The sequence below is a fragment of the Chinchilla lanigera genome, unplaced genomic scaffold (genome assembly GCF_000276665.1).
Source record: "Chinchilla lanigera isolate Chin_1 unplaced genomic scaffold, ChiLan1.0 scaffold00002, whole genome shotgun sequence".
NCBI classification, from domain to species: Eukaryota; Metazoa; Chordata; class Mammalia; order Rodentia; family Chinchillidae; genus Chinchilla; species Chinchilla lanigera.
Window position 1 is genome coordinate 51419797 of NW_004955403.1, and position 27002 is coordinate 51446798.

At 44.2% G+C, this 27002-nt stretch overlaps 1 protein-coding gene across 1 annotated transcript in view; it reads right to left on the reverse strand.

The window, feature by feature from the left end:
• The window catches only part of Kif13b (kinesin family member 13B), a gene marked incomplete in the record, with an annotated part of 157582 nt that overhangs the window by 40869 nt on the left and 89711 nt on the right, over positions 1-27002 (reverse strand). The window contains 17 exon segments of the mRNA XM_013514371.1: positions 605-697; positions 3181-3357; positions 4517-4641; positions 6180-6235; positions 6948-7074; positions 7471-7570; positions 8977-9006; positions 9614-9760; positions 11369-11501; positions 12577-12734; positions 14259-14432; positions 18854-18982; positions 19443-19592; positions 21050-21196; positions 23560-23722; positions 24553-24763; positions 25308-25498. Of these exon segments, the coding sequence (XP_013369825.1) occupies positions 605-697; positions 3181-3357; positions 4517-4641; positions 6180-6235; positions 6948-7074; positions 7471-7570; positions 8977-9006; positions 9614-9760; positions 11369-11501; positions 12577-12734; positions 14259-14432; positions 18854-18982; positions 19443-19592; positions 21050-21196; positions 23560-23722; positions 24553-24763; positions 25308-25498 (2311 nt within the window).

A 27002-nucleotide genomic window follows, 5' to 3' on the forward strand; every position in this document is an offset into this window, starting at 1 on the left:
GAATGAAGCACACAGATTATTACTGACCTGAGGATTTAGTTAGTTAACTCTGCAAACAGCTTAATTTTTAAGCGTGCAGGAGACTCCAGATTAAAGTTAAATAGTTAGTGTTTGTTATAAGGCGACTGAAAATTCAAGGAAAAATTAGTTACTATTTAACCTAACTGGAAAGAAGGAAGTGTCTTAGAACATGAGAAACTTAAAACAAAACCTATGTGCTGTGTGATCTACCTACTTTCTTTTCAAAACCTGGCCTCTGTATTAAAATATACACTGTCCACTCAGTGCTCCCTCGACAGAGTCAGTCAGCAAATCCGAAGGCCTGGAACGAGGCGGACGGCGCAGGGCTGATGGTGTGCGAGGTCCCTGCGTCCTCCCCCAGGAGAAAGGGAAGTTCTTTACCAAAACACTGAAACCAAACATCAAGGCCGTAAGTATACTGCACTATGAGTTAAGATCAGGAAATCCGTGAAAAAAATCAATAGCATTTCCTTAAATATACATTTTCATTTAAAATATATTTCTTGGGCAGGTAAATTTTCAGGCACCTAGCTCTTTTTAAGTGCTTATTTTTAGTAAATTCAAATCACATATGATCCTTTACCTCTGGAATATTCGAGACAATTTCAAAGGTCACTCCACAGCCAGGAATAGAGCTTCGATGAGACATCTTTTTTAGGAGACTTTGAGCAAAACCCTAGAGAAAAACAAAACAGAAGATATAGTTTTTCACCTCTCAAACTGAGCTTACATTACAAGGAAACAGCATAAAGGATACTCTAACCAAAGACAAGTCTAACCAAACGACAACCGCATATTTCCAACATAAGTAAAACCTGTATCACTGCAGAGTGTCCTCAGCCCTAGCTCACTGCACAGAACCAACTGATCAGATGCCTGCCACGTGTGACAGACAGGTCTTGTCCCCGACACATGGCAAGTGCAGATCCTAAGCCTGAAACCTGGCGCCAGGCGTCTGGGTCAACTCTGCTTCGATGCTACAAAAAGAAACAAAATGACCTTCTAACTCCAGACGGACACAAGGACTGGGGACGCTCTCACTTTCTCCCCCAGCACAATGGACATTTTATACCATGAATATTGACAAGTCCAGGCATTAAATTCTTGACCAAAGCAGGATCGTTATGAAGAATGATTTAAGAGTGCCTGGTCATTGTTTATGCTGACTGCGCTCTTTGCACAGCTAGGAATTGAACTGTTGAATTAATGCATAGATGACTCATTTGGAGATGCTGCTAAGACTGAACATCCTGTAGAGGTTGAAGAAAACGATGAGGGCGGAATGCAGTTGGTGAATAAAGATAAGGAAGAGAGAGAGTAGAAAAGGGCCCAGAGCCTTTCTCCTCGAGGGAAAAAGGGAAACGCAGAAACCCCTCAAGGAAACAGAAAAGTCAATTCATTTGATGGTAAAAATACATAATTTCACAAGCCTACCTAACAGTAATTTATCTCCCATTCAGTTATATTTAGTTAATTTCTAGAAGGCATGAGCTCCTCAAATGTAAAGAGCGTGTTTATTTTATTTCCTCCCTTCGCTGCCCCGACTTTGGCCTTGTGCTGAGCCCGGGTCAGGGACCCTGGTCAGGGCGGAGCTACAGCCACCTTACGGGTGGTGGAGGGCAGCATGGAGGGCACTGCTATCTTGCTTTTTGTTATCTGCTTCTGTGCCGTTAGACAGGCTGACTTGCATGTATTAGGGCACTGTGGAAATTCTTGTTCGTACTATAAAGCAGCAATTTTTAAAGAATGAAATATCCAAGACTGAGAGTAAAGCAGCAATTTTTAAAGAATGCAGTATCTGAGATTGAGAGGAAAAATGGCAGACTTTAAAATATTTTCAAGGCACTTCAACCATGATGAAATGTGGCAACTTGTTGTTCCTACGATTAAAAAAAATCAACAGTGGAAATGCAGTCACTCCACAATGTGTCCCTCTGTGGAGGATGGTGCAGGGCTGGTGGCTGTGCCAGGCAGGGCTCAGGGCCTGGCAGCCAGGATGGCTGATTCAAAACTGTAAATTCTTTCTTCAAGATGCTCCCAGGAGCAGTGTGTCCCTTTCAGTCCCTTCCAGACTTACAAGAACAGGGACACAGCAAGAGGGAACGGAAGACGCACCATGTACGTCTACACCTAACCCTGCGACCTGCGTTTTATTGATGTTGGACCAGGAAGCTAAAGAGCTGCAATTTTAGCAGCATTACCGCCAGTCTTCGTTTCCAAGATTGATATTAGTGTGACATTTAGAACTAAAGATTAATTTTTAGGGGGTGGAGATTACATCTAGGGGTCTGTCAACCATGACTGTACTCTTCTAAATGAAAAGATTTATTTTCCTCTGTCCTGGGTTTAGTATTAAGAATGCCTCATGAAAGGGAGGAAGACAGTTAACCAGGATCCCGAGAATCAACTTCCCAAATCCTTATGTGGACCAAACCAGAACAGGGGAAGTTTACATTCTTAGCTAAAGATTTCCCACTAAGCCCTTCTGCATGGCACATGGGTCTTCATAATCCAACTGCATGAAGGGCCCCGTTCCTGCGTACCCACCATCCACCCTGTCCACTATGCTTCCCTCGCTCCCCAGCCTGCCCATCCTCCTCCCTCCTCGGCACAGACACCACCTCTCCACCTGTCCAACACCCTGTCTGCACAGCGTAGCTCAAAGGCCACTGTCCGCTCTGAGCACTTTGTCCCTCCGTGTAGTCCCCATGTGAGCCCTCCAAGGGTACAAATGGACTGTGGTTCTCCAAAGACCAGACTGCTTCCTTCGTCTTTTTATTCCAAAGCCAAGTAGATGAACCAAGCAAAGACTGTGAGGACTGAAAGCCCTGGAAAGAGAAGGGTAAGTAGAAGCTGCTGAAGATGTAACAGCTGATCTGCCAGGAACATTCGCCTCATCTTGCAGGACCCTGGAAAAAAGACGACAACCACACTACTGAGTGTGCCCCAGACAGGGCTGTGAGGCACCCAAAAGAATGGCCTCGACGTGTGACTCTGCTAGGAGAGTCAGTGTAACAACTCAGTTTTGCCTAGGAGGAAGTCAGGATGACACATTCAGTGACAGCACAGTAACAGTCTCTGGAAAGTGCAGCTCAGTACTCCACAGCCTGTGCTTGCCCACGGTTGAAGTCATGGCCTAAGTGAGGGCCCCAGCCTCACCTGGCGGCTGTGAACATGGACACAGATCCTTTTTCGTAAGACCAGCTGCATGTCGGCAGGGTGGCTGAGCTGCACCGTCACGCGCACGATCAGGAACACGCGCTCGTCCGCCGGCGTGCCTTTACTGAGCTGTGGGCAGCTGTGCACCGCGGAGTCCCAGGAGGCTTCTGCTCTTGCCTGCAGCGGAGAAAGCAGTAGGCTTTGCCCTCCTCTCCCAGCACCAACTCCCTCGGCAGGGACGCACTCTGGGAAGGGCTGGAGCACTCCTACCGGCACTGCCCTGGAAGGACAGCATCTGAGGAACTCGAGCTTGGGGCCCCAACCACCTTAGTCTGGACAGTACAGGGCAGGGTACTCTGCTGGCTGTCTTGAGTGCTTTCACTTTTAACAAATTTTCAAACATTGGAAAAAAAGTTGCAAAAATTCAGTGCAGCATACTCCAGTACTTCCATCAAGATCCACCCACTGTTAATTTCTGCTACTTTTCTTCATACACACACAATGATTTTTGCTGAACTATTTTCAAGTAAGCTGGAGAGATTAACCATCATCTTTAGGAAATTTAACATCCATCCAGTGCTATTATTTATTACAGAGTCCATATTCAAAGTTTTCCATTTTCCCAGCCCAGGATCATAAACTGCACTTAGCTATCACACCCCTTTAACCTGAAACACTTATGCAGCCTTTCCTGTCACACATGGGAATCTGGTCACCCCACAATGTGCCCTCTCTAGAGGGGTGCAGGCCTGTGTCTCCTCACGATAGATTCAAGTTCTGCGACCTCGAAACAGCACTCAGTGAAGACGCGCCATCAGAGCGGCAAGTCAGCTCTCCTTCCTCACGTACTCTGTCATATCACTTCTCAAGCACACTCTAATCAAGGGAATAAGTGCTCTGGATTTACCCATCACACAGATTCATCCATTAAAATCAGGACGCAGCCATTTTCCCACCTCCCTGCTACTGCTCCTTTTTAAGAAGTCCTTACAAAATACTTTCGAAGCAGATCTCAAACATGGTGCCAGCAGCACTCCTGGCCCTGCAGCGGTGTTTCTTTCCACCTCTCAGAGCTGAGGACAAGCAGAGCTCCTGAGCACACTGCCTGCACCAGCCACACCGACTCCGGGAGGGGCCTCCACCAGGAGGGAGGCGAATGGGCAGAATGTGACATTCGAGCTCCGCTCCTTCTGGAAGTCATAACGAAAGGTTTTCATGTATATGTATTAAGAAAGTTAGCACTGGAACGACTGTCCTGCTCTTTGCTTCCAAGGGCTTTTGGAGAGGTCAAGGCAACTTTCTGGCGTCAGATTCTCACAAGTGCTGCTTGACTTACCTCCCCATCATGATGCTTCACAACTTGCAGTTCAAAAAACTCTTCCTCCTCTTCCCCAGACAGGGTAGCATCCCACCCTCCAGCTTCCGGGTCATCAAGGTTGTCCTGAGAGCTGAAATCATCAGCTGAGAGCAAAGAGGTTCCATTAAACACAGAGATCGTTTCCCAAGATAACTCCTACAGCTAAATTTCAATGTGCATATTATCAAATTTCTTCCACTTCAAATTTCATTTGCTTTTTGCTCTGCAATCTCGCATGATACTGATCATGACCATTTAACAGTTCAGATCTTAAGAGATAGAAAGTGCCTCAAGACATTATCTTAGCCAAGCTGCTCCCTTTATGCCTTATTTTACGTGAAAGGCAAATGAAGCCAAGATACCTAAGTGGTTATCCAAGGTCTGCTCATAAATGTTAATGATGGGATTACAACCCAAGTTCCCCACCTTTTAGTGCACTGAAGAAAGAAGAAGTGAGAGTGATTCCAGTTACCTGACTGTCAAGTTCAACAAAAAGATTGATTGGCCACATGAGCCAGAAACTTGGCAGCCCTAGCTAGAAACTGCGCTGTGGCCCTATTTGGTCCCAAGCCTGGCCCACCCACCTCCCCAGCCATCTTAAGCTTGTCACAGGCATCAAAAGTAAGTGAGGCCGGGAAGACAGTTCAGTGGGGCAGCGCCTGCCTGGCAAGTGGGAGGTCCTGAATTCGATTCCCAGTACCAAAAAAAAAAAAAAAAAAGTGGGTGGACCAAGAATATATGTAGCATTCAACAGAGCCCTAATCATCTCTTCAAACACCCAGGTCTTCCTTAGGCTCATTTTGGCCACTTTTTTAAGCACTACCCACTTCCCTTCCCTTCCCTATCTAGAAAGACTAACATAAGAACAGGCCAGAGTCACCTCTGTCTTCAAGAAAGGAGGACAGAGTCCTGCAACAATACCTAAAAAGCAAAACCTCCAGCCTGTCAGGTGGATAGACAGTGGGAGAGGCCCCACATTATGCTCTAACTCTGCGCACACATCATGAGCTCGGTGGCACGTGAAGCTAAACCCCTTGGCATCACAACTCGACTCCCAATCAGTGGAAGAAGCTGCTGAGAACATCCACGCTCATCTACTTACGGGCATCATCCTAACACACAGTCCTCCTGCAGAAGTCGCAGGAACTTCACTGCTGACACTCAGCTTACTTTTGGATCTCTAGCCTACCTTTTCATTTTCTGTCTTCCCTCCTATACGTGGTGTGTGTCTCAGGAAAACAAGTTATTTTCCCAAAAATGGGCAGTGCAGGGATGAATGCACAATAACTCACAGAAGAAGTGAGTCAGATAATGTGTTAAATAATGCTACGAAAATGTGTTATGTAGTTACTGCCAGTCATTAGTCCTTTCCAGAGCAAAGTCTTTCCCTGAGAATAGAAGAAGAAAGTATTTGTAGTATAGAAAACACATGGCCCAGGGGCTGAAGCAACAAGATAGGGAACAGGCCATGGAGCCGTAAATGATGACTTCCAAACTACCCATTCTCTGTGCAGTATGGGCCTTCACAAAGCTGACTGTCACCTCAGGGTGACAAGAGCATCTGACGACACACTTAGTCACCGTCTAAGAGCTACCAGGCACTGCTTTATCAGGCAAGCCTTTGAAACCCCCTTGAACTCACCATTTAAGTCGAGGAATATAACAGGAATGTGGGTTTCCATCCCAGGCACCGGAGTCCTGAAACAGGAAAGACAGGTGACACCTCAAACACAGCAGACCCGCTGCAGCTCAGACACGGAGACACACCCCAGTACCCTCGGGGCTGCTACAGGTCGGGCCACAGCCTGGGGCACGGCGTCCCAATGATTTAACAGTAAAGATGCTCTGAGACTGAACCGTAACTGCTGCCCCATAGGCCCGACACTCCAACTTAGCCTTAGAGGACCCACTCACTGTTCAGAGTGGACCCCTACCCCAACTCCCTTTCTCGGTAAATGATACACTTCTGGGCTTAGGCTCCGTGCGGTTTATCTTGCTATTCTGAATTTCTATGAAGTGGCACTGAACATTTGCTGACAGGCAAGTTCAAGCCAGCACCAAAACCAAAACCTGGTGGGGATACGCCCCTCTTGTGACCATGCATTCCTGTACAGAAATGAACGGTTCCACTAATTACCATACCAGCTCTTTTTAATACCAGATGCAGTGCTACTAAATATTGATTTCAGTTCTCAAGAAGTGTAATTACTTTGGCCAATAAATATGTTATTTAATAAAACAGTTTTAGATCATAGTTATTCAACTCAGGAAAATAATTTAACAGTTCCTTAAGTTCAAACAACCCTGTCCTCACATATCATCCTGACTACTTCCACTGACTGCAGCACCCAAAACCTCAAGTGGGAAGCAGGGGCCCAGAGCACACTCTGCCCTGCGCTGCGCATCCTACCATTCTGCCGGAGCGCCAGGGATGCCGCTGCCTGCGGAGGGGACCATCCCGGCGTTCCTCTCCTCGGTCAGGGTCAGCCGCATTTCCAGGAGCTGTGCCTCCCGATCAGCATCGTCCTCCGATTTATCTAGAACATCGGGAGCGGGTGTGAGATCTGGGAGCCCTGCTGGATCTGCCCTATCTCGGCTCCTGGATGGTGACATGGCCAGCAGCAAGACAGGACTGGCGCTAAGGCAGTGCTGTACAGGCCATTCGGCCAGAGTCACAACCCTCGGACAGGTCACGTCTGCACTTCTTCAGGGTATCCTGAAGGGCAACACCGGCCTTCTCCACTATATTCTCTCTTTGCTGGGAGACGGGGGCCACATAAAACATTATTCTGACAGGGTAAAGTTTCTCTGAAAAGGCTGCCATGTCCACTGCTGACACATCCATCTGGCTCTTCACTTAAATGGCCCCAGATGGCGTCAGCTGTTCACTGACTTGGGAGGGAGGAGGAAGGTGTGTAACCTGCTCTTCCTACCGGGTTTGCTGACAAGCTTCTGTAGTTGCTGATCCAAGTATTCCTGACGTTTTGTTAACGCATTCAGCCATTTTCTACGTAGTCTCTCTAAATCCCGATCCTAGTAGAAATAAGGGAAACCATATTCAGTATAAGGTCAAGAAGGTACATCTGAAACTGATGCTGCTCTGTCTTATCTTCTCATACCTAAGCATTACACAGTCATTTCCTTACTAGCACTGCCAGATGACCCTACCATAATTCAGAACAGAAACACTCAGAAGTTAAAGCACTACTTTCTAGAGTGGCACATTTTTCAAAGAGTATTCTGGGTACTCAGCCATTTCCAATGACTCAGGGATAGAACTGCAAGCACTCACAATGAAGATCTTCTCCCTGTTCTCTTTGCTGGGTGGAGCTCACAAGCCATACTCAATAGTCTTCTGATTTATATACCTCAGAACCACCAAAAGAACCCTTCAAAGCTCTTAACTCCTGCTCCTATGTGACCCATGAGGCTCCTGAAGACAACAACATGTCAATACTTCTCTCCCTTATTTTTTGTGTATTTTGGGGGGCTGGGGATGAGAGCAAGAGGAGGGGTTATTATCCACAGACTAACAACTCTACCAGTCAACACCTGCAAGCGGGCCGATCTTACCTCATTTCCTTTTGTAATGAGGTTACGAGACTGGGTAGGTCAGTGGAATGTTGCAGATGTCGAGTGTCTGGATTTCACTAGGGCACTTAACTAAATAGCCTATGACATTCTTGTGGACAAGATGGAGGAACGTGTAATGCATCTACTTGGGTGAAATCACAGAGGACTCAAATACCACATCCAGAGAGCAGTGATTAATGGAATAATGTCAGCTTGAAAGAAGTCTCTCTTCTTGTGCCATACAACTCTGCGTTTAACCCCATCTGATACAATGTCTTTATCAGTGACTTGTAGGAAGGCAGACTTTTCTATCAAATTACAGTGATGCAAAACCAGGAGAGTGACTACACTGGATGACATAATCAGGCTCCGCAGAGCTTGGACAGTCCTGAATGATGACTAACAAGATGAAACTTCACAGACATAAACAAAATCTGGCAGATCAGGAAAAGAAAGGGAAAAGGTAAAACTCACAAAAACCCTGGGTAACTCCAGACAATGGGTGTTTGCGGGGAGCTGGCTTCACATATGGAAAGCACAGGGGGCTTGACACATGCTCTGGGCGAGGCAGCTGAACCCAGGTCTGGATGCGCGGCTCCACTCAAGGATGAGCAGCAGGGGAGATGGCTCTATAGGGAGCCTGGGTGGAAAGGACACCCACCATGGGGATGTTCTACCCCTAACACACCCTCCTTCCTGGCCTAAGAAACAATACTCATTGTTCTCCATTCTGTTTTACTTTAAGAGAAAGCACTATTTGAATCAAAATTGCTTAATTATTAAGTAACAGTACAGCAAGATCCTGGAATGTGTAATTATGTACTTTAATCAAGCTGATTTGATGAGATTAACAGGTGCTCAATTACCTGGTAGCTGTCCATGTCCTCCTCTTCCTCCTAAAGGAAAGATTACATCATGTAGAACCAAAATTATTATTTATCCAATAATCAGGCCAACCTATACAATCTGAATCCTGCCTCCAGAGTTTATATGCTTAATTTAATTAAGATATTCTGTCCCCTCCCACTTCCCCCCACCCAACTCTTGAGCTTTGCAGTCCTCAGGAAGTAGAGTAAAACCATGAGCTTCTCAGAGAAAAGTGAAGAGCACTGTCTGACCTTTTCTGCAGCCAGTACAATGCTCTCCCTGCTGGGCTTAGAGTCCCACTCACCAGGGGAAATCAGACACCTGCTGGCAAACAGTCTTTACAAGCCCGTGGGGGGTTTCTGCTTTGGGCTGGGTGGTGCTGGGAAGTAATCACTCAAAGGCACTGGGGAATTTGTGCAGGTTGAGAAGCTTTAACCCTCTGCCTGCCACGTGCAGGGCAAAGCCAGTGAGTCTGGTACAGTGACTCCACGCTGGGCACTGCGCTACGAATGACATCCAAGGAAATACAGAAATGCTGGAAGAACTGTTTATGGAAGGGAGTGTTCTGACAGCTCCCAAAGGACTCTCTGGTCTGGCTTTGTCTTTCAACAGCATGGAAGACGCACAGAGACTTACATGGAAGTTCTCATGCATCTTGAGGGGCCTGACTGGCCTCACTTTCACACAGCCAATGCCAACAGACAGGATGCATTCTTCAATTAGCGGTAAAGTCCCGGATTCCTGCACAGACTTCACTTCAACTTGAACTCGCCGGGACTGCCCCTGGACCAAGAGTCTTAAAATCACTTTCTTGATTTCTAAAAATTTGGTTTAGAGAGACCCCTACAGGCTCACATTGAGAAAAACACCTAACACTGGAAACATCTCATTGTATTTTATAAACGTTAAGTACTAAAATACAAATTCAAAAGTAGTCAAGAAAACTAGTTATGGCCGGGCATGCTGGCACACCCCTATAATCCCAGTACTCAGGAGGCTGAGGCAGGAGCATCGTTGCAAGTTCCAAACCAGCCTGGGCTACAAAGTGAGTTCAAGGCCAGCCTAAACTGCATAGCAAGACCCTGTCTCAAAAAGACTGAAAAAAAAAGAGCAGACGACCAGAGTCAGTGTAGTGTAATGTACTTTTAAACAGGAAGCAATCCAAGTTAGAAATAAAGGGTGCCGCTACTTTGGATTAAACATTATTTTCACCTAAACTGCAAAATGAACTGACCAGAAAGAAGCTGTTTCTACTTAAGCATGTTTTCAGAATAGATCCTGTGTAACCGTATATATATGTACAAAGAAGGAACATTATAAATGAGAATTCCCAGTATCCCAAATTACTGGCTTCAAACTGGATTTATAAATTTTAGGAAGAGAAAATAGCATTTGAAAAATACAATTTGACTATTCAATTTCAAGTCAATTACTCTTGCCCTCTTCCAGCAGTTTTACCTCCCAAGAGCCCGGCATGATCAGGAACATCTACTTAGGTGGTCACTGATCCTATCAAGCTACATTTCAATGGATGAGATACAGATGTCTTTTTCATATTTCCCAAGAACTATGCAGCAGAAAGTTTGTGGAAAAAAAAAATCCCTCAGAAAATATTTAAATAGTCTAAAACATTATTTCAATTGGCTACCTTTATTTCGCTTAATCCAGAAAATGACTTACTGTGAAGGTGTGAAGGGTGCAATTTGCACAGGGAGGTAAGATCTGGGACATGAAGAGTGACAAGAAGGAAAGCAAGGGTTGGGAATGGATTTCTGTTCCATAGAAAAGCTTTAAAAAGTCTACTTCAACTACTGCAGTGAACTTCTTGTGACTGCTGATATTTTACCATTTGCTGCCTACCGCAATTCCACATGATTAAGCCTAATCAGCTGCCCTCTGCTACTTTCATGTTCAAAAATAAAATATACCAATTTTCAAACACTAGACTCAGGTGAGCCCAGCATTCAAGGGCTTCTCAACTCAGGGCCACAAGCTTCTGTAATAGTGTTCTCCTGCTTCCCCGCTCCTTCTACACATTCTCCGAGGAGCTCTATTCCAGCCGCAAGGTCTTTATCCTTGCCATCTGTGTAGGAAAAAACCTGTCCAGACCTTGGATGATTTTTTCCAGCAACCTGATAAAGATACACAACCTTCAAAAAAAGCTACTCCTGACAAATCTTAGAACTTAATGTAAGAATGGACTTGGCTAGTCAGCAATACTTCTGTTTAGAAAAGAACCCAATATTAAGGGGTGAGGGAGGAGCACTGTAGTAGAGCACTTGGCTTGTACGCATGAACCACTGGGTTCAATTTGAAGCACAGGCCAAAAAAAATCCTGTAGTAAGCCTTAAGGTGCCAAAGATTTAATACGAACACTGGCAATCTTGTTACCTGCCGGAGTTGGAAGATGCCTCCTGTGGGGACATCCTTTGCAGGAATCACTTCTACGGGGCAGTATTCACCATTCTCATTCTGTTCCAAGATCTGAACCCAGAATTCCAACTTCCTGGTAACTTCACTCCACCTAGGAAACGGTTGTAATGCTTAGGAAATCATACATTTTTGTTTCAGTACAGGCACTCAGGGTCTGGCATATGAAACTTAGCAATGAAAATGACCTCCAATCAGAGTCACTCAGGGGAATGGGCTGTAATTCAATGCACATACTGGCAGAAATATAATGAAAAGCGAAGTTTAAGTTAATATCAGAACTAGAGATGGCTTCTTTTATTTTGTTCAGAAAGATACAATGACAAATCCATTTCAAACTAGTTACTCAAAAATTGGAACATTCTAATCAGAGGTACAGAATTGCGTGCAGGGATTATCTTTCTGTAGAGAGAGAAAGGGAGCGCCGTACACTTCAGCAACTTCACAAACATCTTTTCTCAGACCACTAAGAGAATCAAGACAAAAATCTCACCTCCTAATTTAGGATTTGCTAAAACTTTCTAAATGCAGAAAAAGAAAAAGAAAATCTGGTCCTCATCTATAAATAGATGAAAGTAAAAACATCTTCTATTTCACTCGCTCCATGTTAAGTCACCAAACCAGCCCACCTCCTTCCACCACTGACACCACTCACAAGGCACTGTAAGCCACAGGCAGGTGAATATAAATGCTACCAAAGGTCTCTGTCCACCTTTCTCCCCACTCTTTTTTTTTTTTTTTTTTTTTTTGGCCATACTGGGGATTATACCCAGGGCCTTCGCACTGAGCTACATCTCTACTCTCCTTTATTTTCATTCTTATTTTTATTTTTATTTTTGAGACAGTGTCTTGCTAAACTGTGTGAGCTTGGCTCAAATTTATGATCATCCTGCCTCAGCTTCCCAGAGCACTAGAATTACAGGCATGCACCCCAATGCCCAGTCTGTTTCTGTTTCTTATTACATAGCTACATACTTCACTTTCAACACTTTCGAAGTTTACTCTACTAGGGAAGTTTAGCTATGAGATTAATACCCTGGAGACACCATCCATTCCTGAGACCTGGTATTGCTCAGGAAACGGTAACCTTTACTTAAAAATGGCAGTAGGAATCTGTATATATATATTTTTTAATTATAAATATAATCCAACAAGTATCTAAAAGTCACCTGTCCCGAAGACTCCGTGTTTTTGCTTGGATGATTCCCAAATCCCATAGGGCTGGGTTTCTCCGAGGATCATTCATCTTATGTCCATATACTTCAATTGCCAAAGCCCCTTCTGAAAGGTGCTCAATAAAGTCTTCAGTGATGTTAACAGAAAACTCCTGAAAACACAACAGGTAATTACAAAATAGCAAACACTTTCTGGTAATAGTATGATTACTTACACCAGACATCATGTGTTTAATTCTATCATGGAGAAGAGAAATAGAAAACAGAATATTTTTGTTACAGTACAAAGCTGTCACCTAAAACCCATAAGGAATGCTCAGATGGTCTAAGGTTCTTCCTTTAAAGATAAGTGGTGCCTTGGTTCCTGATCTTAATTTTTTCCATGATTCTGGCTGCAAAACGAATTAGACCAAAAAAAATCAAACTTTTCCTTAAGATCACCATTGAATCTAACCACTGAATTTAATTTAGTTCTTGTCCAATTCAGTTTGAAACCAAAACTGTCGACAGAATTAAGTTTGTACTCAAGGTACCCCTGTAACTCTATCAACTTTAAACTTTTCACTTTGAAAGTGCAGTATGTAAGGCCAGCAATATAGTCTATTTCGTTGGCAACATTTTGGGAGTTTGGGGGGTTTTTTTGGTACAGGAAATCAAACTCAGGACCTTGTGCTTGCCAGGCAGGTGGCTGTGTTGCTGAGCTATATCCCCAGCCCTTGGGAACTATTTTTAAAAGTATAAGTTCATTAAGCATTATTATAATAACATGTCAACATAAAAGTTATTACTGTACATGTAATAAGGTGGTGGTAGTATGTTGTAAAAATGATTAGTTTTTAAGACGTGAACTGTCATAACAGAAGACAAAGCAGATAGACCAGTGCAAAAGATTAGCTAATTAAAAACATTTCTCCCACCTGTCCATCTCTATATGACAGCATTTTGCAATTAGGGTTATTTTATTAATGAAGTCATGGAATTTCCCACCTCTAATAGTATCCTCACCCACTCTCTCTGTCCATCTATAATGCGCTAGAAATATTTCTCGGTTTCAAACAAATGAGAACGAAATCTTACTCAATGGTAAAACAGCAAAAAAGACTTTGGAACCTGCCAGCCCAGGCTCTGCTCTGGTTACTAAGCACAGGTAAAGTGACTAACTACTTTAAGCAAACTGATCTTTGTGAATGGTTTCTTCAGCTGATAAGAGCACCATCATTAAATGTAATGGGTAAGGGCCAAAGGAAACAGTAACAAAATACTGGATAAAGCGGGGTTTTTTTGGGATTTTTTTTGGGGGGGCGGGGGGAGGACGTGTTGAGACAGGGTCTTGCCATGTAGCTCAGGCTGGTCTTGAACTCACTTTGTAGCCCAGGCTGGCCTTGAACTCACAGCAATCCTCCCTCCTCAACCTCCCAAGTGCTGGGTTTACAGGCGTGTGCCACCACACCAGCCAACAAAGTGACTTATCTTTTCCCTTACTTTTAACACAAAAGTTACCTTTGATTATGGATGAATTATTGCACTGACACTTTAGTTTTTGACTCTATCTCCACCCTAAGAAACTCTGCTCCAGGCACATACTGGCACAATTATTCAAAGAAATACGTGTTATTTTTGGTTTCCTTTACACATGAGCAATTTAAACCTTGACCTAGACTAGAAAACAAACTCACACTGCAGTGATCGAAGACAACCATGCAGTGCGGTTCCTTGCTGATGGGTGAGGAGGAAGAGGTGTCCACTTCTGGTGCCACCATCACCGGCTCCTGCTGATCCCAGAAGCTGTATTTGCAGAACACGAAGTGGGACAGATGCTGGGGCAGCCCCGTGGCTTGGAGTATCTTAACCTGAAAGGAAAAGAAGGCTCTGTGTTTTAATTAGAAAGTTCCAAGGAGCCCTTTGCATCAGAGGCAGGGCTTCCTGTCCTGACTACAGCACTAAGTGCTGGTTTATGGTGGCCACATCCCGTTCACTCTAGGACTGTATTCCTGCATCTGAAATGGTGACCAGGACTCTGCTCTTCAGTGAGAGGCCTGATACAGGGGACAATGACTTGATAATGAAAGGGATGTTGTAAAGCACTTAGAGGATGAGAAAGTGCATTTAAGTTCTAAGCTCTTAACACATAATAAAGCCAAGGATGCAGCTCAGCAGCACAGCACCTGCCTGGCAAGCACAAGGTCCTGAGTTTGATTCCCGGTACAAAAAAAAATTTTTAATTTAAAAAATAAATAAAACATAATGAGTATCATCATCACTTCAGAAGAACAACTTTCTCGAACATCAACAGCATTCAATGATACAATCTGGCTACCATGGCTAAGTCTTCAGAACAAAATTGTTAAGTATAATAAGAACTAAAGCAATGCATGTGCCAAAAAGCAACAGATATTCAGGGAAGGAAAATACCTGGCATTTTAAAGTAGAAAGGGGAGCTGGGAGTGGTGGTGCACACCTGTAAGTGCGAACACATAGCAGGCTGAGCACTGCAACTTCCAGGCCAGTGTGGGCTACACAGTGATATCCTTTCTCAAAAAAACAGAACAAAACAGCACAACTACCCCACCCCACCCCTAAAGCATAAAGAGGAACCCGGTTCCCAAGCAGAAACTGTTGCACGCTACAGTGTTTTCTGCAGAACTCTGAAGGCACTGAGCATGTGCAAACAGAAGGCCTGGAGGGCAGCACGGAGGGAAGCTGTTGTGGTTTACTCCTTCCACGATGCCACTGACCATGCCAGCACTGAACTGTGAGCCCAGGTAAATCTCTCCTGTTAGGTTCCAGGCATCAGGTATTTTGTCCCAGCAACAATGAAGTAACTAGGACAGAAGTGAAGGTGGCAAAGTTTACCACTCTGCACCAACATTTACTCAACGCCTTCCCTCTGTAGCCTGGGTGATAAAGCCATCAAAGGAAGTAGGTTCTGGGCTGCAGGACTGGAGAGCTCCGCAATAACAAAGTGCAGTGAGAAACATGCACTGCATCAGACCCAAATGCCCCCAGAAAAATATCTGTAACAGATTTCACACCAACCATTAAGATTTCTTTCAGTGGCAGCATCGAGCTGGTTGTATTTTGTGTATCTTTTGTTGTTATTTGTTGTACTGGGGATTGAACCCAGGGCTTCACTGCACTGTATCTCCAAGCCTTCTTTTTCATGTCTGTTTGTTTGTTTTTGTTCTGATACAGGTTCTCACTAAGTTACCCATACTGGGCCCAAACTTGTGATCCTCCTGCCTCAACTTCCCAAGAAAATGAGAGCATAGGCATGTGCCACCATACTCAGCTTTGAGATAATTTTCAATTTGTAGTTTTTGTGGTAAGTTATAATAGTCTAAAACTTCTCCAACTGTGAAGGAAGCTAAACCCCAATATTAACTAAGCAAAACTAAATTCTGATCTGATAATTGACTAAGCTGATTTTTCTGATCTTGCATTAGTCATACATACAATACATTCTCTATCTGGTCACTTTCTGTTTGTTGTACGATCCACTCCACATCTAGTAAATAAATTTAATGAAAAAAAAAGTTGAATATATGGCATAAGTTCACACTCAGCCACCACAAATGTAGCCTTAACATTTCAGGAAGTATTAATGAGGACACAGCAAATCACACCACGCAGATTTCCTCCACACCAGGTATAGAACGGGTCACCTACACATAGGAACCCCATTTTTCCCTGTGATGCCAGCAAGTCTGAAATAAGAGAGAGTGATTCCTTGACAGGCTATGAGAGAGATTAGCTGACACATTTTATTCCTCCAAATCAAAGTGAACAGTCAATATTCTGCAATTAACATTACATGATTTTTTAAAAAGCCATCATTTTTCACTTTAAAATGTTTACTATAACCTTTAAGGTAAGACAATGAGGTACGTAGGAAGATTACAAGATTTTAGAGTAACACAGATTAAACAAAAATATCTGGTGCTTATTAGCTTGTATTCTGGTACAAATAAATTCTTAGTTTTCTTGGACTTAGCTTTCTCCTAGGAGAAATGGGAATATTAATAGCTACCTACTACACTGGGTGAGACTGATCACACCAATGAAAAGAAAGAAAATAAGTGACAGCAAGACCTGGAAGATCTGGAAGCCATTTTTTCCTACAGAAATTAATCTCAATTTTAAGGTTGAAATAACTAAGAAAGAAGAATACCAGGAAGGAGGAATATTTAGATTTTCAGAGTATGGGTTGTTTAGGCTTTTCTTTAAGTTTCTGTGTACAAAAATAAAAACCACCACAAGGTGTCAGAATACCACAGCCTGCAACTTGGAGCTGTTTAAGACAGGAGCCAAGAGATGGCAGCAGGCATCAGTGTCATTTGGGACTTGGAAATACACTGATTTTACTTAATGTCAGCAAAAATATTACTATGTGCATATTTTTATAAGAAAAAATAAATCCAGACTTCTTTTACTGGTCAGTGATATCTTAATTCCCAGTTGATGTCTCTCATTTTCCCACCAATACTCGGTTTACTGTCGCAGTTTGTTTGCCCTTGTCTTTTTTTATACAAAAGGCTTTGCCCTTGCCTTTTTTACATGGGAGAGCACAGTGTCTAAAAAGTGCTTCCCCTTGAAAGCAATCAGGCTCCTTGGAGAAATGACTGATTCCAGGTCTAGCACAGGAAACGTGTAGAATGAACCAGAATATCTACAAGGGAGGTTGTTTTTCACATTATACTACTACTTTCTTTCAGTGACAACAGATAAATTTCCTAAGACTGAGAAATAACAGGCAACAATCTAAACCGAGTTTCTATCACAGGGAGGGAAGGGAAGAGGGAAAAAGACTGAGGAAGAGGGAAGGAGAGAGGGAGAGGAGGAGAGACGGTGACAGGAAGAGAGAAAGACTGACTGACTGACTAATTATCTGATGGCAAAAGGTGATCTTTCAAAGTCACATTTACTAGCCCATCATCTGCAATGGGCCACACGGATTCATCAAGCCCATGTGTCCCTCTCCAACAATCACATATTATTAACACCTCAAGGGAGAGGTTCTAAACTCTAGTACAATGCAGTAAGGATGAACCTCTCAGTGAGTTAGACTTCTCCCCTCATCCTGAACTTACTGAAGTCACGTGGCAGACAGAGACCCACGGGAAGGAGCCCGCCTCTACAGGTAGTAGCTCCCCTCCTCTTCAGCTAATGTAGCTGACTCCCTCCAACCCCTCAGCTTTGGCTCCAGACACATGCACTGAGCTCAGCCAGGACTGGACCTAGGACGGGTTAAGGACTCTTCACTTGCATTTCACTGGCCTCCTTTCAACAGCACAGGCTGGCCCCTTGCTCATTTCTTGTCATCAAAAGCTTTTTAACTGCTTCCTGCCAAGCTTCTGAACCAATGGCAGTGCTGGCCAGCCACAGGTCCTTACCCCCACTGCTGTGGTAACTAGGCCAGAGAGGGCAGGAGCCCATCGAGCCCACAATTACCCTTGAAAGACTCAGCACCCGGAGACAGGTGGGAGAGACCCAACCCCTCTCCCTCAGGCTCCCAGAAATCTTCCTCCCAGCCTGCTGCCTGGATTAGCAGCCTCTCCTCTATGATCCAGGACCAACGGCACCTTCTCTACCAGAGCAGCTGGGTCACACAACACTGCAGTCTTTCGTTCACCCTGTGTCCCCTAAAGCTTTGTGCCAGCTGTGCAGAGTGGACAGCAGGAGCCTGGCTATACCCATCTTGCACCCCCAGCACTGGAATGCCATCCAGCCGGTGATTCTTAACACAGGCATGACGGGCACTTGTGGGTGAGCCCACAGCTAGGGGTGAGGGGCGAGGGGAAAGGGGTGAGGGGCTGGTCCGCACTAACAGCACAAGCAAAGGCAGCTGGGTGAAGAAGAGCAGAGAAAACACAGGGAAACTGAAGAATGACTACAGCAGAGCTTGGGGTAGGACCGGGCTGGGCTACATCTCCCTCTCTGGCAGGACTCAGAACCTCCAGCAAGAGGGAAAACTGGTGCAGGAAGTCTGGGCTCCTCACCGAGCAATGCAGATGAGCTCCAATGCGTGGGGAGCTGAACGGCCCAGAGAAAAGACTGACTCGTCCCAAGCCTCACAGGAAGCTACTGGAAGTACTCAACCAGTGCCCTGGACACGTGACAAAATATAGTCCTCAGGATACTAAGCACTCCAAGACTTATTTGGAGACAGATATTTTCAAAATCTGAAAAAGAACTTAAGAATTCTGATCTAGACAACCACACCTTTTAAGAACAGCCTCACTTGGGCTACTTTCTTAAGGAACCTGGGACTCACCATGCAGACCAGTCTGTTCTCCTGGGTCTCCTTCTCACAGAGGACCTCTGCAGGGTCATCACCTCCTGCAATCCTTTCCCCGACAGCACCGCTGATTCGCATCACCTCCACATGCAGCCGGCCTGCCACCTGGAGCAATGGGGCAGAGAAGACACTTGTTTCTGGTTATGGTTTTCACCCTGAGAGAATTTCGCTTTTGTGTTAGGGCCAAGCTATTAGGTATTAGCTTTATTTTTTGGTTTTCTGAGACAGGGTCTCCCTAAATAGTGTAAGCTGGCCTTGAACTCACTATGGAGTCCATGATGGCTTCAAACTCATGGTAACCCTCCTGCCTCAGCCTCCCAAGTGCTGGGACTACAGGTGTGCGCCACCACACCTGGCTCTTCAGTTATTAGTTTCTAACAGCTGCTTGCCCTCAGAGTACCAGCAATAAACACCATAAAGCCCTATGGAAACAAGACACCCTTAACACAAAAACATACCATTTGTCATTGCTAATAAGAAAAATAGTAACAACAGCATCCCACTGCCACCCTCCTATTCCCAGAACCACTCCCCACAGGAAGTGAGGCACAAAGAGAACGCCAACCTCTCCCTTCTGGTTGACGATCGGGACAGCATACTGTAACTTCGCGTCATAGAAAAGGGACTCGAGGAAGACATTGGCCACCCCAATAAGACTGTGATTTTCTTCCTCATCATAGAACGGGTCGGCACGCTTGAAATAAGATCGGGTTAGCTGAAAGACAGGGCATACAACTTCAAAAACCACAGAAAATAAATGCATTCAACCTACTGCTTTTGGATATACTCTAATGAAGTCATTAAACTTAACTTTCATCACTGTGAGTCCTGCATTTCTTAGAGTATTAAAGTTCATTTTATTTTGTTTTGTTTTTTAAGGCAGAGTCTCACTTTGTAGTGCTGGCTGGCCTTGAACTCACTATGTAGCTCAGGCTGGCCTTGAATTCATGGCGATTCTCCTGCTTCAGCCTCCTGAGTGCTGGGATTACAGGTGTGCACCACCACCCCAGGCTTAAAATAAAGTTCTTCCTCAAACACAGCACTGTATTGTACTATTCACACACACACACACACACACACACACACACACACACACACACACAATGTTTTGAATGGTGGTCAGTGTCCTTCAGCTACAAGAAAGAAATCCCAATAACAATCCCCATACTTTATCACTTCCACTGCATGTGGAACTCTTGCCACAAAAATGGAGAAACAACATATACTGCCTGAAAGTGGTCAGGGTACAGAGGTTCTCTTCTCTTTTAGGAAAGAGATCACCACACCAGCCTTACTGCTCCTACCAAATCTTTGGGTACACCGCTACAAATGAGGACTAGCCCCTTAGGAGAGCAGCTAGCATTTGTATTTGTTCTTGTTGTTTTAATTCTAAGTTGAAATTGGAGCAAAATATCAAAGAGCATTTTAAAATTTTAAGCAAAAGTAGATCTAACTATAAATTGATGACAATTTCACTGATGGCAATTTAGAAAAATAAATACTTTTACAAAATAAAAAGCTATGTAAATAACTATGTGGAAGCAGGACCTGCAGTACTGAAAATACATGATACATCTTTCTTTTTTTTTTTTCCGGTACTGGGAATCGAACTCACGACCTTGCGCTTGCCAGGCAGGCGCTGTGCCGCTAAGTCCCCAGCCCCCATCTTTCTATTTTAAATATGTACAAGTACACATGTCTGACTTAAATAAAATAATCTTCAAATTAAGGAGCAAGTATTAGCAAAAAGATCTATGGCACCTACTCTAGGGTTAAAACTTCTTTTAAATAAATGTTCCTAATAGTGCAAATATTAAGGTACCAGCGAGATTCAATTTGAACAGCGGGAACTATAGGTTTATTATCTGCAAGGCTCAGTGTTGAGGGTGGGAAGAGGGATGCTAAGTCCGAGCTCTGTCCTAAAGAGACCTCCAGAGCAGCACAGGACACAGACACCTGCAGGCCTAATAGAAAGGGGAGGATCTGCTAGAAACTGGGACAAAAAGACACCAGAAGTGTAGGTTATTAAAATTCTTAAACTGTTTAGAGGATTTAAAAAGTTGTACTATAGGATAGTCCACCAACTTTGGGAAAAGGAACGGTTTCCCCTGAGAGGGGCAGGTGAGCTCCCTTTGACTGCCCAGGATACAGTGGGGGTCGCCCGCATCTCACCGGGGTGTCTTCCTCACACTCCTTCCACTCCTGGTAAAGGTCTCGCATGTCCAGCAGCCTGTTGTCCAATTTCTCCAGAGACCAGATCTGCTTCCCTTTGCCTTTTCTTCTCACCTGGATTGCAGGCTCACTGAGCAAAGAGCCCCGCTGCAAGACACGGGGAGAGAACTGTGTGGGACACAGCATTGAGTGTCTGGACCCACCAGTCAAGGCTCACCACACCAGGCTAAGGTTGACAAAGAGATCCAGTGAGCTGTAGCATGCCTTTACATCCAACTGGAATCACAGTTTAAGACGTCAGTATTAACTTAAGGCTAAGTATCAATTTACTTCTATATTTTGACTGCAGTTAGATATAAACTTAAATTTAAAGCCTCAAATACTAGATACTATATCTTACAGGAAGTTGAAATGAAAATGTTTTATTCAAGCCATCATAGTTTAACCACAGAACTTCAGCAGCTAAAGAGTCATGCATACTGAAAGGCAAGCGAAATTTACTGAGATGCCAGAAACTCAGTCTGGAAACTATCTTTTACTTTCAAAAGGCTGAGTTTTTACTTTTTATTTGAATAGATAGTAGTTTGATGCTTAAAAGAGTAAACTTAAAAGAATAACTAGGAAATGCTTAAAAAAGCAAACTATGAAAATGTCTCACTGACTCATTTGTGAGCAACACGTGATACCTGTTCCCAAGTGTACGTGGTTTGCATTTGTTATTAAAACGGAGAACTGGACACAGCTGCTGGGTGCATAACACTGTGAATGTACTGAATGCAGAGACATCATGGGGATCTTACCTCAAAGAGCAGTATGCACTGAAGTATTTTTAGCTTATAAAAGCACAGGGTTTTGTTTGTTTCTTTGTTTTTGTAGTACTTGGGATTGAGTCCAGGGCATTCACATTAAACTATCTCCCAGCACTTTTTAATTTAAGACAGAGGCTTGCTAAGCTGTATAGACTACCCTTGAACTCATAATCCTCCTGCCCCTCCCTCCTGAGTAGCATGTACCACCATACCAGCAAAAGTAAAGTATTTTCAATGTAAAAATTTCATAGGACTTTTTAAAATTATAAAGTAGAAAAGAAAATAAAAACAAATAAACTGTGGAATACACTGATATTTTATTAGCATCTTGCCTATAATCATTTCCAAAGAAACAAAATTTATGTAGTAAAACAAAGCTTTAGTAATTCTTGGCAACAACTGCAATGCTTTCACCTACACTACGAAGGTCCTCTACCTTCCCTCCAGTCAGCCAGTGAACAGGTACAAAAGTCCCATTAGTGATCACTGGGTACTGGCCTTCCCAGGGGAGAATGCTGGTCAGGGGACCACGGCTGGGGTCTAGAAATGCCTATCTGTATAAAGCAGGGAAAGTAGCGTGAACGAGTAGCTGTCCACGCCAGCAGTGCTCCACATCTCCCCAGTAACAGAAGCGGCCCTGAGGAATGCATGAGCGGTAGGCAGGAGGACGGAGAACCCAAGGTGATGGGCCACTTCTAGGCGCTCCTTCTAAATAAAGCTCACAACGAGATACAGCAAAAAGGGCTACAGTCAGGCGTAACAGGAAAAATGCTCAAAGCTCTGCCTTTTCAAGTCAAACATTCCAGGATGAAACATCTTGTACTTCTCTGCCTTCTAGAAGAAGCTGAGCCCTACCCTGTGTGCGCAGGACTTGCCTCTCATTTCTGGTGTGTGCACCCCATTGTACCTAGACTTTGCCCTTCAAGTACTAATAAATAAAATAAACTTTTATGTCAGTAAAATCTTTCACACTACACAAAGTATTCATCAAAAGACAATTATCAGTATAGTAATGATGACATCACGTTCAAGGCAGTACCATACTTGCCAAATATCCACTCTGCAAAATAGTGACCTTCACGTTGTGATGTCATAAGCAAAAGAAGATGTGATCCTCACTATCAAAACAGAACATCTGAGATGGGCTGATCAAAGCTCTGGTAAACACCGTGGGAGAAATAGAACACACGGACTGCCCCAGACTCACCCAAACAGGAAATTCTACTTAAGCTTCCAACAACTACATCCTAGGTGAAGGATGAACATGACTGAATGTCAAGGATAGAATACTGCAGCAGGGATTGCTCACAAAATTTTACTAAACTTTCTATCAGCAAGTTGAAAATACTGAATTTTTTGGGGGGAGGGCAGGTTCCGGGCATTGAACTCAGGACTCGTGCTTGCCAGGCAGGCACTGTGCTGTTGAGCTATCTCCCTGGCCCCAAAGGTTGGAAATAACACAGTGTAAGTAAATGAATGTCTGACTGGTGGGAAAGGAGTTGTGGAGTGGTAACAAAATGAAGGGGAGAACCACCCTGGGAAGACTGATCAGGACAGACCTCTGAAAAACAGTGCAGACAGCGGAGTGAACTGGCAGGGCCAGGCGAGGCAGAGTGTGTTCCTACGTCCCTATCACACCGTGATACCTGCAGCCACCTCATCCCTGGGCATCTCTGTGGTGCCACTGAACGGCTGTCTCACCTTTCTGTTGGCATCCAGGCTGGAGGCTGGAATCTGGAGGGTCACTTTATATTCAGTTCTTTTATCCAGTTCCTCTGCGATGTAATTAGCTTCTCTCACCAACAGATTGGCCTTAACAATTTGTTCCCTCAACCTCATCAGGCTGTTATTCAATGTTGCTTCTCTTTAAAAAAAAAAAGGAAGGAAGAAAGAAAAGGAAGGATGGAGGTGAGGAGGAGGGAACACACCAAGCAGCACTTAGAAAACTACACAGTCATGACATGGCACCGCCAAGCTGCAAACCAAGCCGTACTAGTGTCTTCCGCAGGCAGGAAACATATTACTGGCACCGACCACGCATACGCTTGTATCCGGGCTCCAAGCACGGGCACACCTGGGTGGCAAGCTGGCTGGAGACGAGGGCAGCACTTCACAGACCTAACTGTGTCTGTGCATCACCCCGCGGTCTGGATAAACTCAAGACCCTGACTCTCTAAGTCTGGAGTGGGAACTAGGAACTACATTTCTAGCAATCTCCAACCAACAGGGACGCTAGCTATCTGCAGACCGGACTCTGAATAGCAAGAGGTTAGCGACGGACAGTCTGCACCTAGGGAATAAGGATTACAGTGCACTGCTAATTAGCCCACACAGAGGTCAAACTTGCAACCTGCACCTCACCTCGCATCATGCTTTACCTACCTGAGCTAAGCAGTCCAGACAATCAACTTGTTTTCCTTTTTTAAAAAGCATCTACCCAAGCTTCAGAACCTAAAGCATAATATAATGATAAAATATACTTCTTTATTCAAATCCAAAATCTGTATAAACTGAAAATGGAGCAGCACCTAACATGGGCAGTTTTAAAGAAAGGGATATAAACTGGCAATTCTCCATTCAAAAACGGTAAATAACAATGCAAAATGGTTCTTCGCACTGTAAAACTTTCACAAGTAATGACAAAGTGTCCCCTCCTCCCAGGGTGGTTGCTGTGGTGACACCAGCTCCCCCTACCTCTCCTCTGCCCACTGTCGCAGGCGCTGCTGGGCACTGGGCGAGTGCAGAGAGAACCTGTCCACACTGCGACAGTTCTGCTTCTCAGGAGACAGCCTTCGTCGGAGCTGCTCCAGCTCATGCTCGTACATGAGCCTCTGGCGCTCAAGTGCAGATCGCTTCTCTTCTTCATGCTGCTGTTCCAGGCTGTTGAGTATCGACTGCATTGGATCTGAACATGGTTTTGTAGAAAAGATAATGAACAAAAGGTACAAAGCACTTCACATACTATTCTACACTGTTCTATTGTCTGTCGTTTCAGTTAACACCACCAAATACCACGGAAGACAATCTGTAATAGCTTTCCCCACTACCAATTACTTATACTGCCACATATTGTCAGCTAGATAGATTCTATACTATTTTTCATAAAGAAAAACCAGTTCTTCTGTGTCCTACCACCACCCAAAAGATGAACACTCCAGAAATCCTGTTATAGTAACAGTAAGCCAGGGGCTTCAAATCTGAGAAATTCTACAAATGAAAACAAACTCTGCAGTTATCTGATTGTACATGAAGACGAAAAAGAATGTTTTTATAAATACAATCATCATAACTAGACACACAAAAGAATAGAGTTCATTACAGAAAAAAAGAATCCCAAGATCAGCAATATAAAGACTCTTTTTACACCAACACTTAAAAAGGTCTCATTGTAAACATCTTCCATTCTATCACCTTGAGAAGATGCCACCACGCACGGTAGACTTGCTCACCGTTACTGCCCAAAGCCTTCATGGTCACCTCCATCTGCGCATACTCAAAATTGAAGTTAATCTCACTGGACACCTCGCTGGAGGAGTCGCCATCCACATCCAGCTGCTCAGAACTGCTGTCGTTCTTCAGGGAGGGATCCTGCTCCTCATCATCTCGTTCTGCTTTCTTCCTCTTTTTGGGCAAATTTAGTCTTAGAGTGCACAAAATGATTTTTTTTTTAAATCAAGATCAGTACTTTCATTCCATTTCTTAAACACTGACATTTGCTAGATGCCAAAGGAATACTATGAAGTACAGGGTAGCTGCTGTTTTCAGGGTATTTATACTCCAGTACTCGAAGTGAAACGCTCAGACATACACAAATAATTACAATGGAAAATGTGACACAGCCCACCTGACTGTTAGGAGCTGGGTGGGAAGAAAAGCTGAGGCTCCTTCAGGGTGATGGTAAAGGAAGGGTAAAGTAGGAAACCACCCATGCTGAGCCTCACCGGATAGGCTGAACGCAAGGCAAAGGGAATAGTGTGGGAAGAGATGTGAAAACAGAAATGCTCCTTCTCTGGAGCACTTCAGAGTCAAACGGCACAATACACAGAATCTGTACAGCATGAGTTGAGTGACGGAGTTGAAAGTCAACTTAACCCAAACCACGAAGGTTTTGAAGACTAAGCCCAGCAATGTATACTTGATTTACTTTGGGAAGGAGAACAACTGTCCACCATCTTTGTACCCATCTACCCTTTTCTCAGAAGCAAAATACAGTATCAGCTGGCCCACAAGCAAGGGTCTCTATTATTGACAAGAAAAGTCAGTGTGACAGCTGAGGCACACTGGCTAGTGATGGAAAGAAGATGCTGGGACATTAATGCTACACAGTCTCCTGCCTGACTGTCCCTCCCAATGACACCAGTCTGTCTGGGGAACAGTTCCTGTGCAGCCCTGGGTAAAACCCTGCCCTTCCCAGCCTCCTGGGCAGCTAGGAGGCAGATGTGATGTGAGTGATGACTGCTGAGCTCTGAGAAGAGGCCAGCCATGCTGCATTGCTCCTGCAGCTCCTCTGCTTCCTGGAGTTGAACACCATGCTCATGGCAGGAAGGACACAGCCACTGTGAGAACACAGGGAGCACCATGACAATACCAGGTGACAGCCAGGACATTTCTGAGAGGGCCACTCAACACTAACAACCATCTCCCTTCAGATTCCTTGTTCTGTCAGAGAAAGCACTGATCTGTTTATGCCATCACTGTCAAGGATGCTGTTACTTGCAGCTGAAAGCATTCCTAAAGGAAAGACTAACCTGATTTCATGCTTAAGAAAATGATGACCACCATTATTTTTAAGCAAAAATGCATGCATATATATGTATGTGTATATATATATATCCATATCCATAAATATGTATACATACATACAAATAAAAAATAAGCATGCCAGAAAAAATTAATATAGCATTATATTAGATGGCAAAATACCCATCTTCCAGTGGGAAATAAAAAGGAGAAATTAAGCTGGGCTTGATGGCACATGCCTGTAATCCCAGCACTCAGGAGGCTGAGGCTAGAGGATCACTGCAAGTTCAAGACCAGCCTAGGCTGCAAAGCGAGCTCAAGGCCAGCCTGAACTGCATAGCAAGACCCTGTCTCAAAAAGACCAAAATAAAATAAAATACAGTAAGAATTTCTCCTGAGTGTAC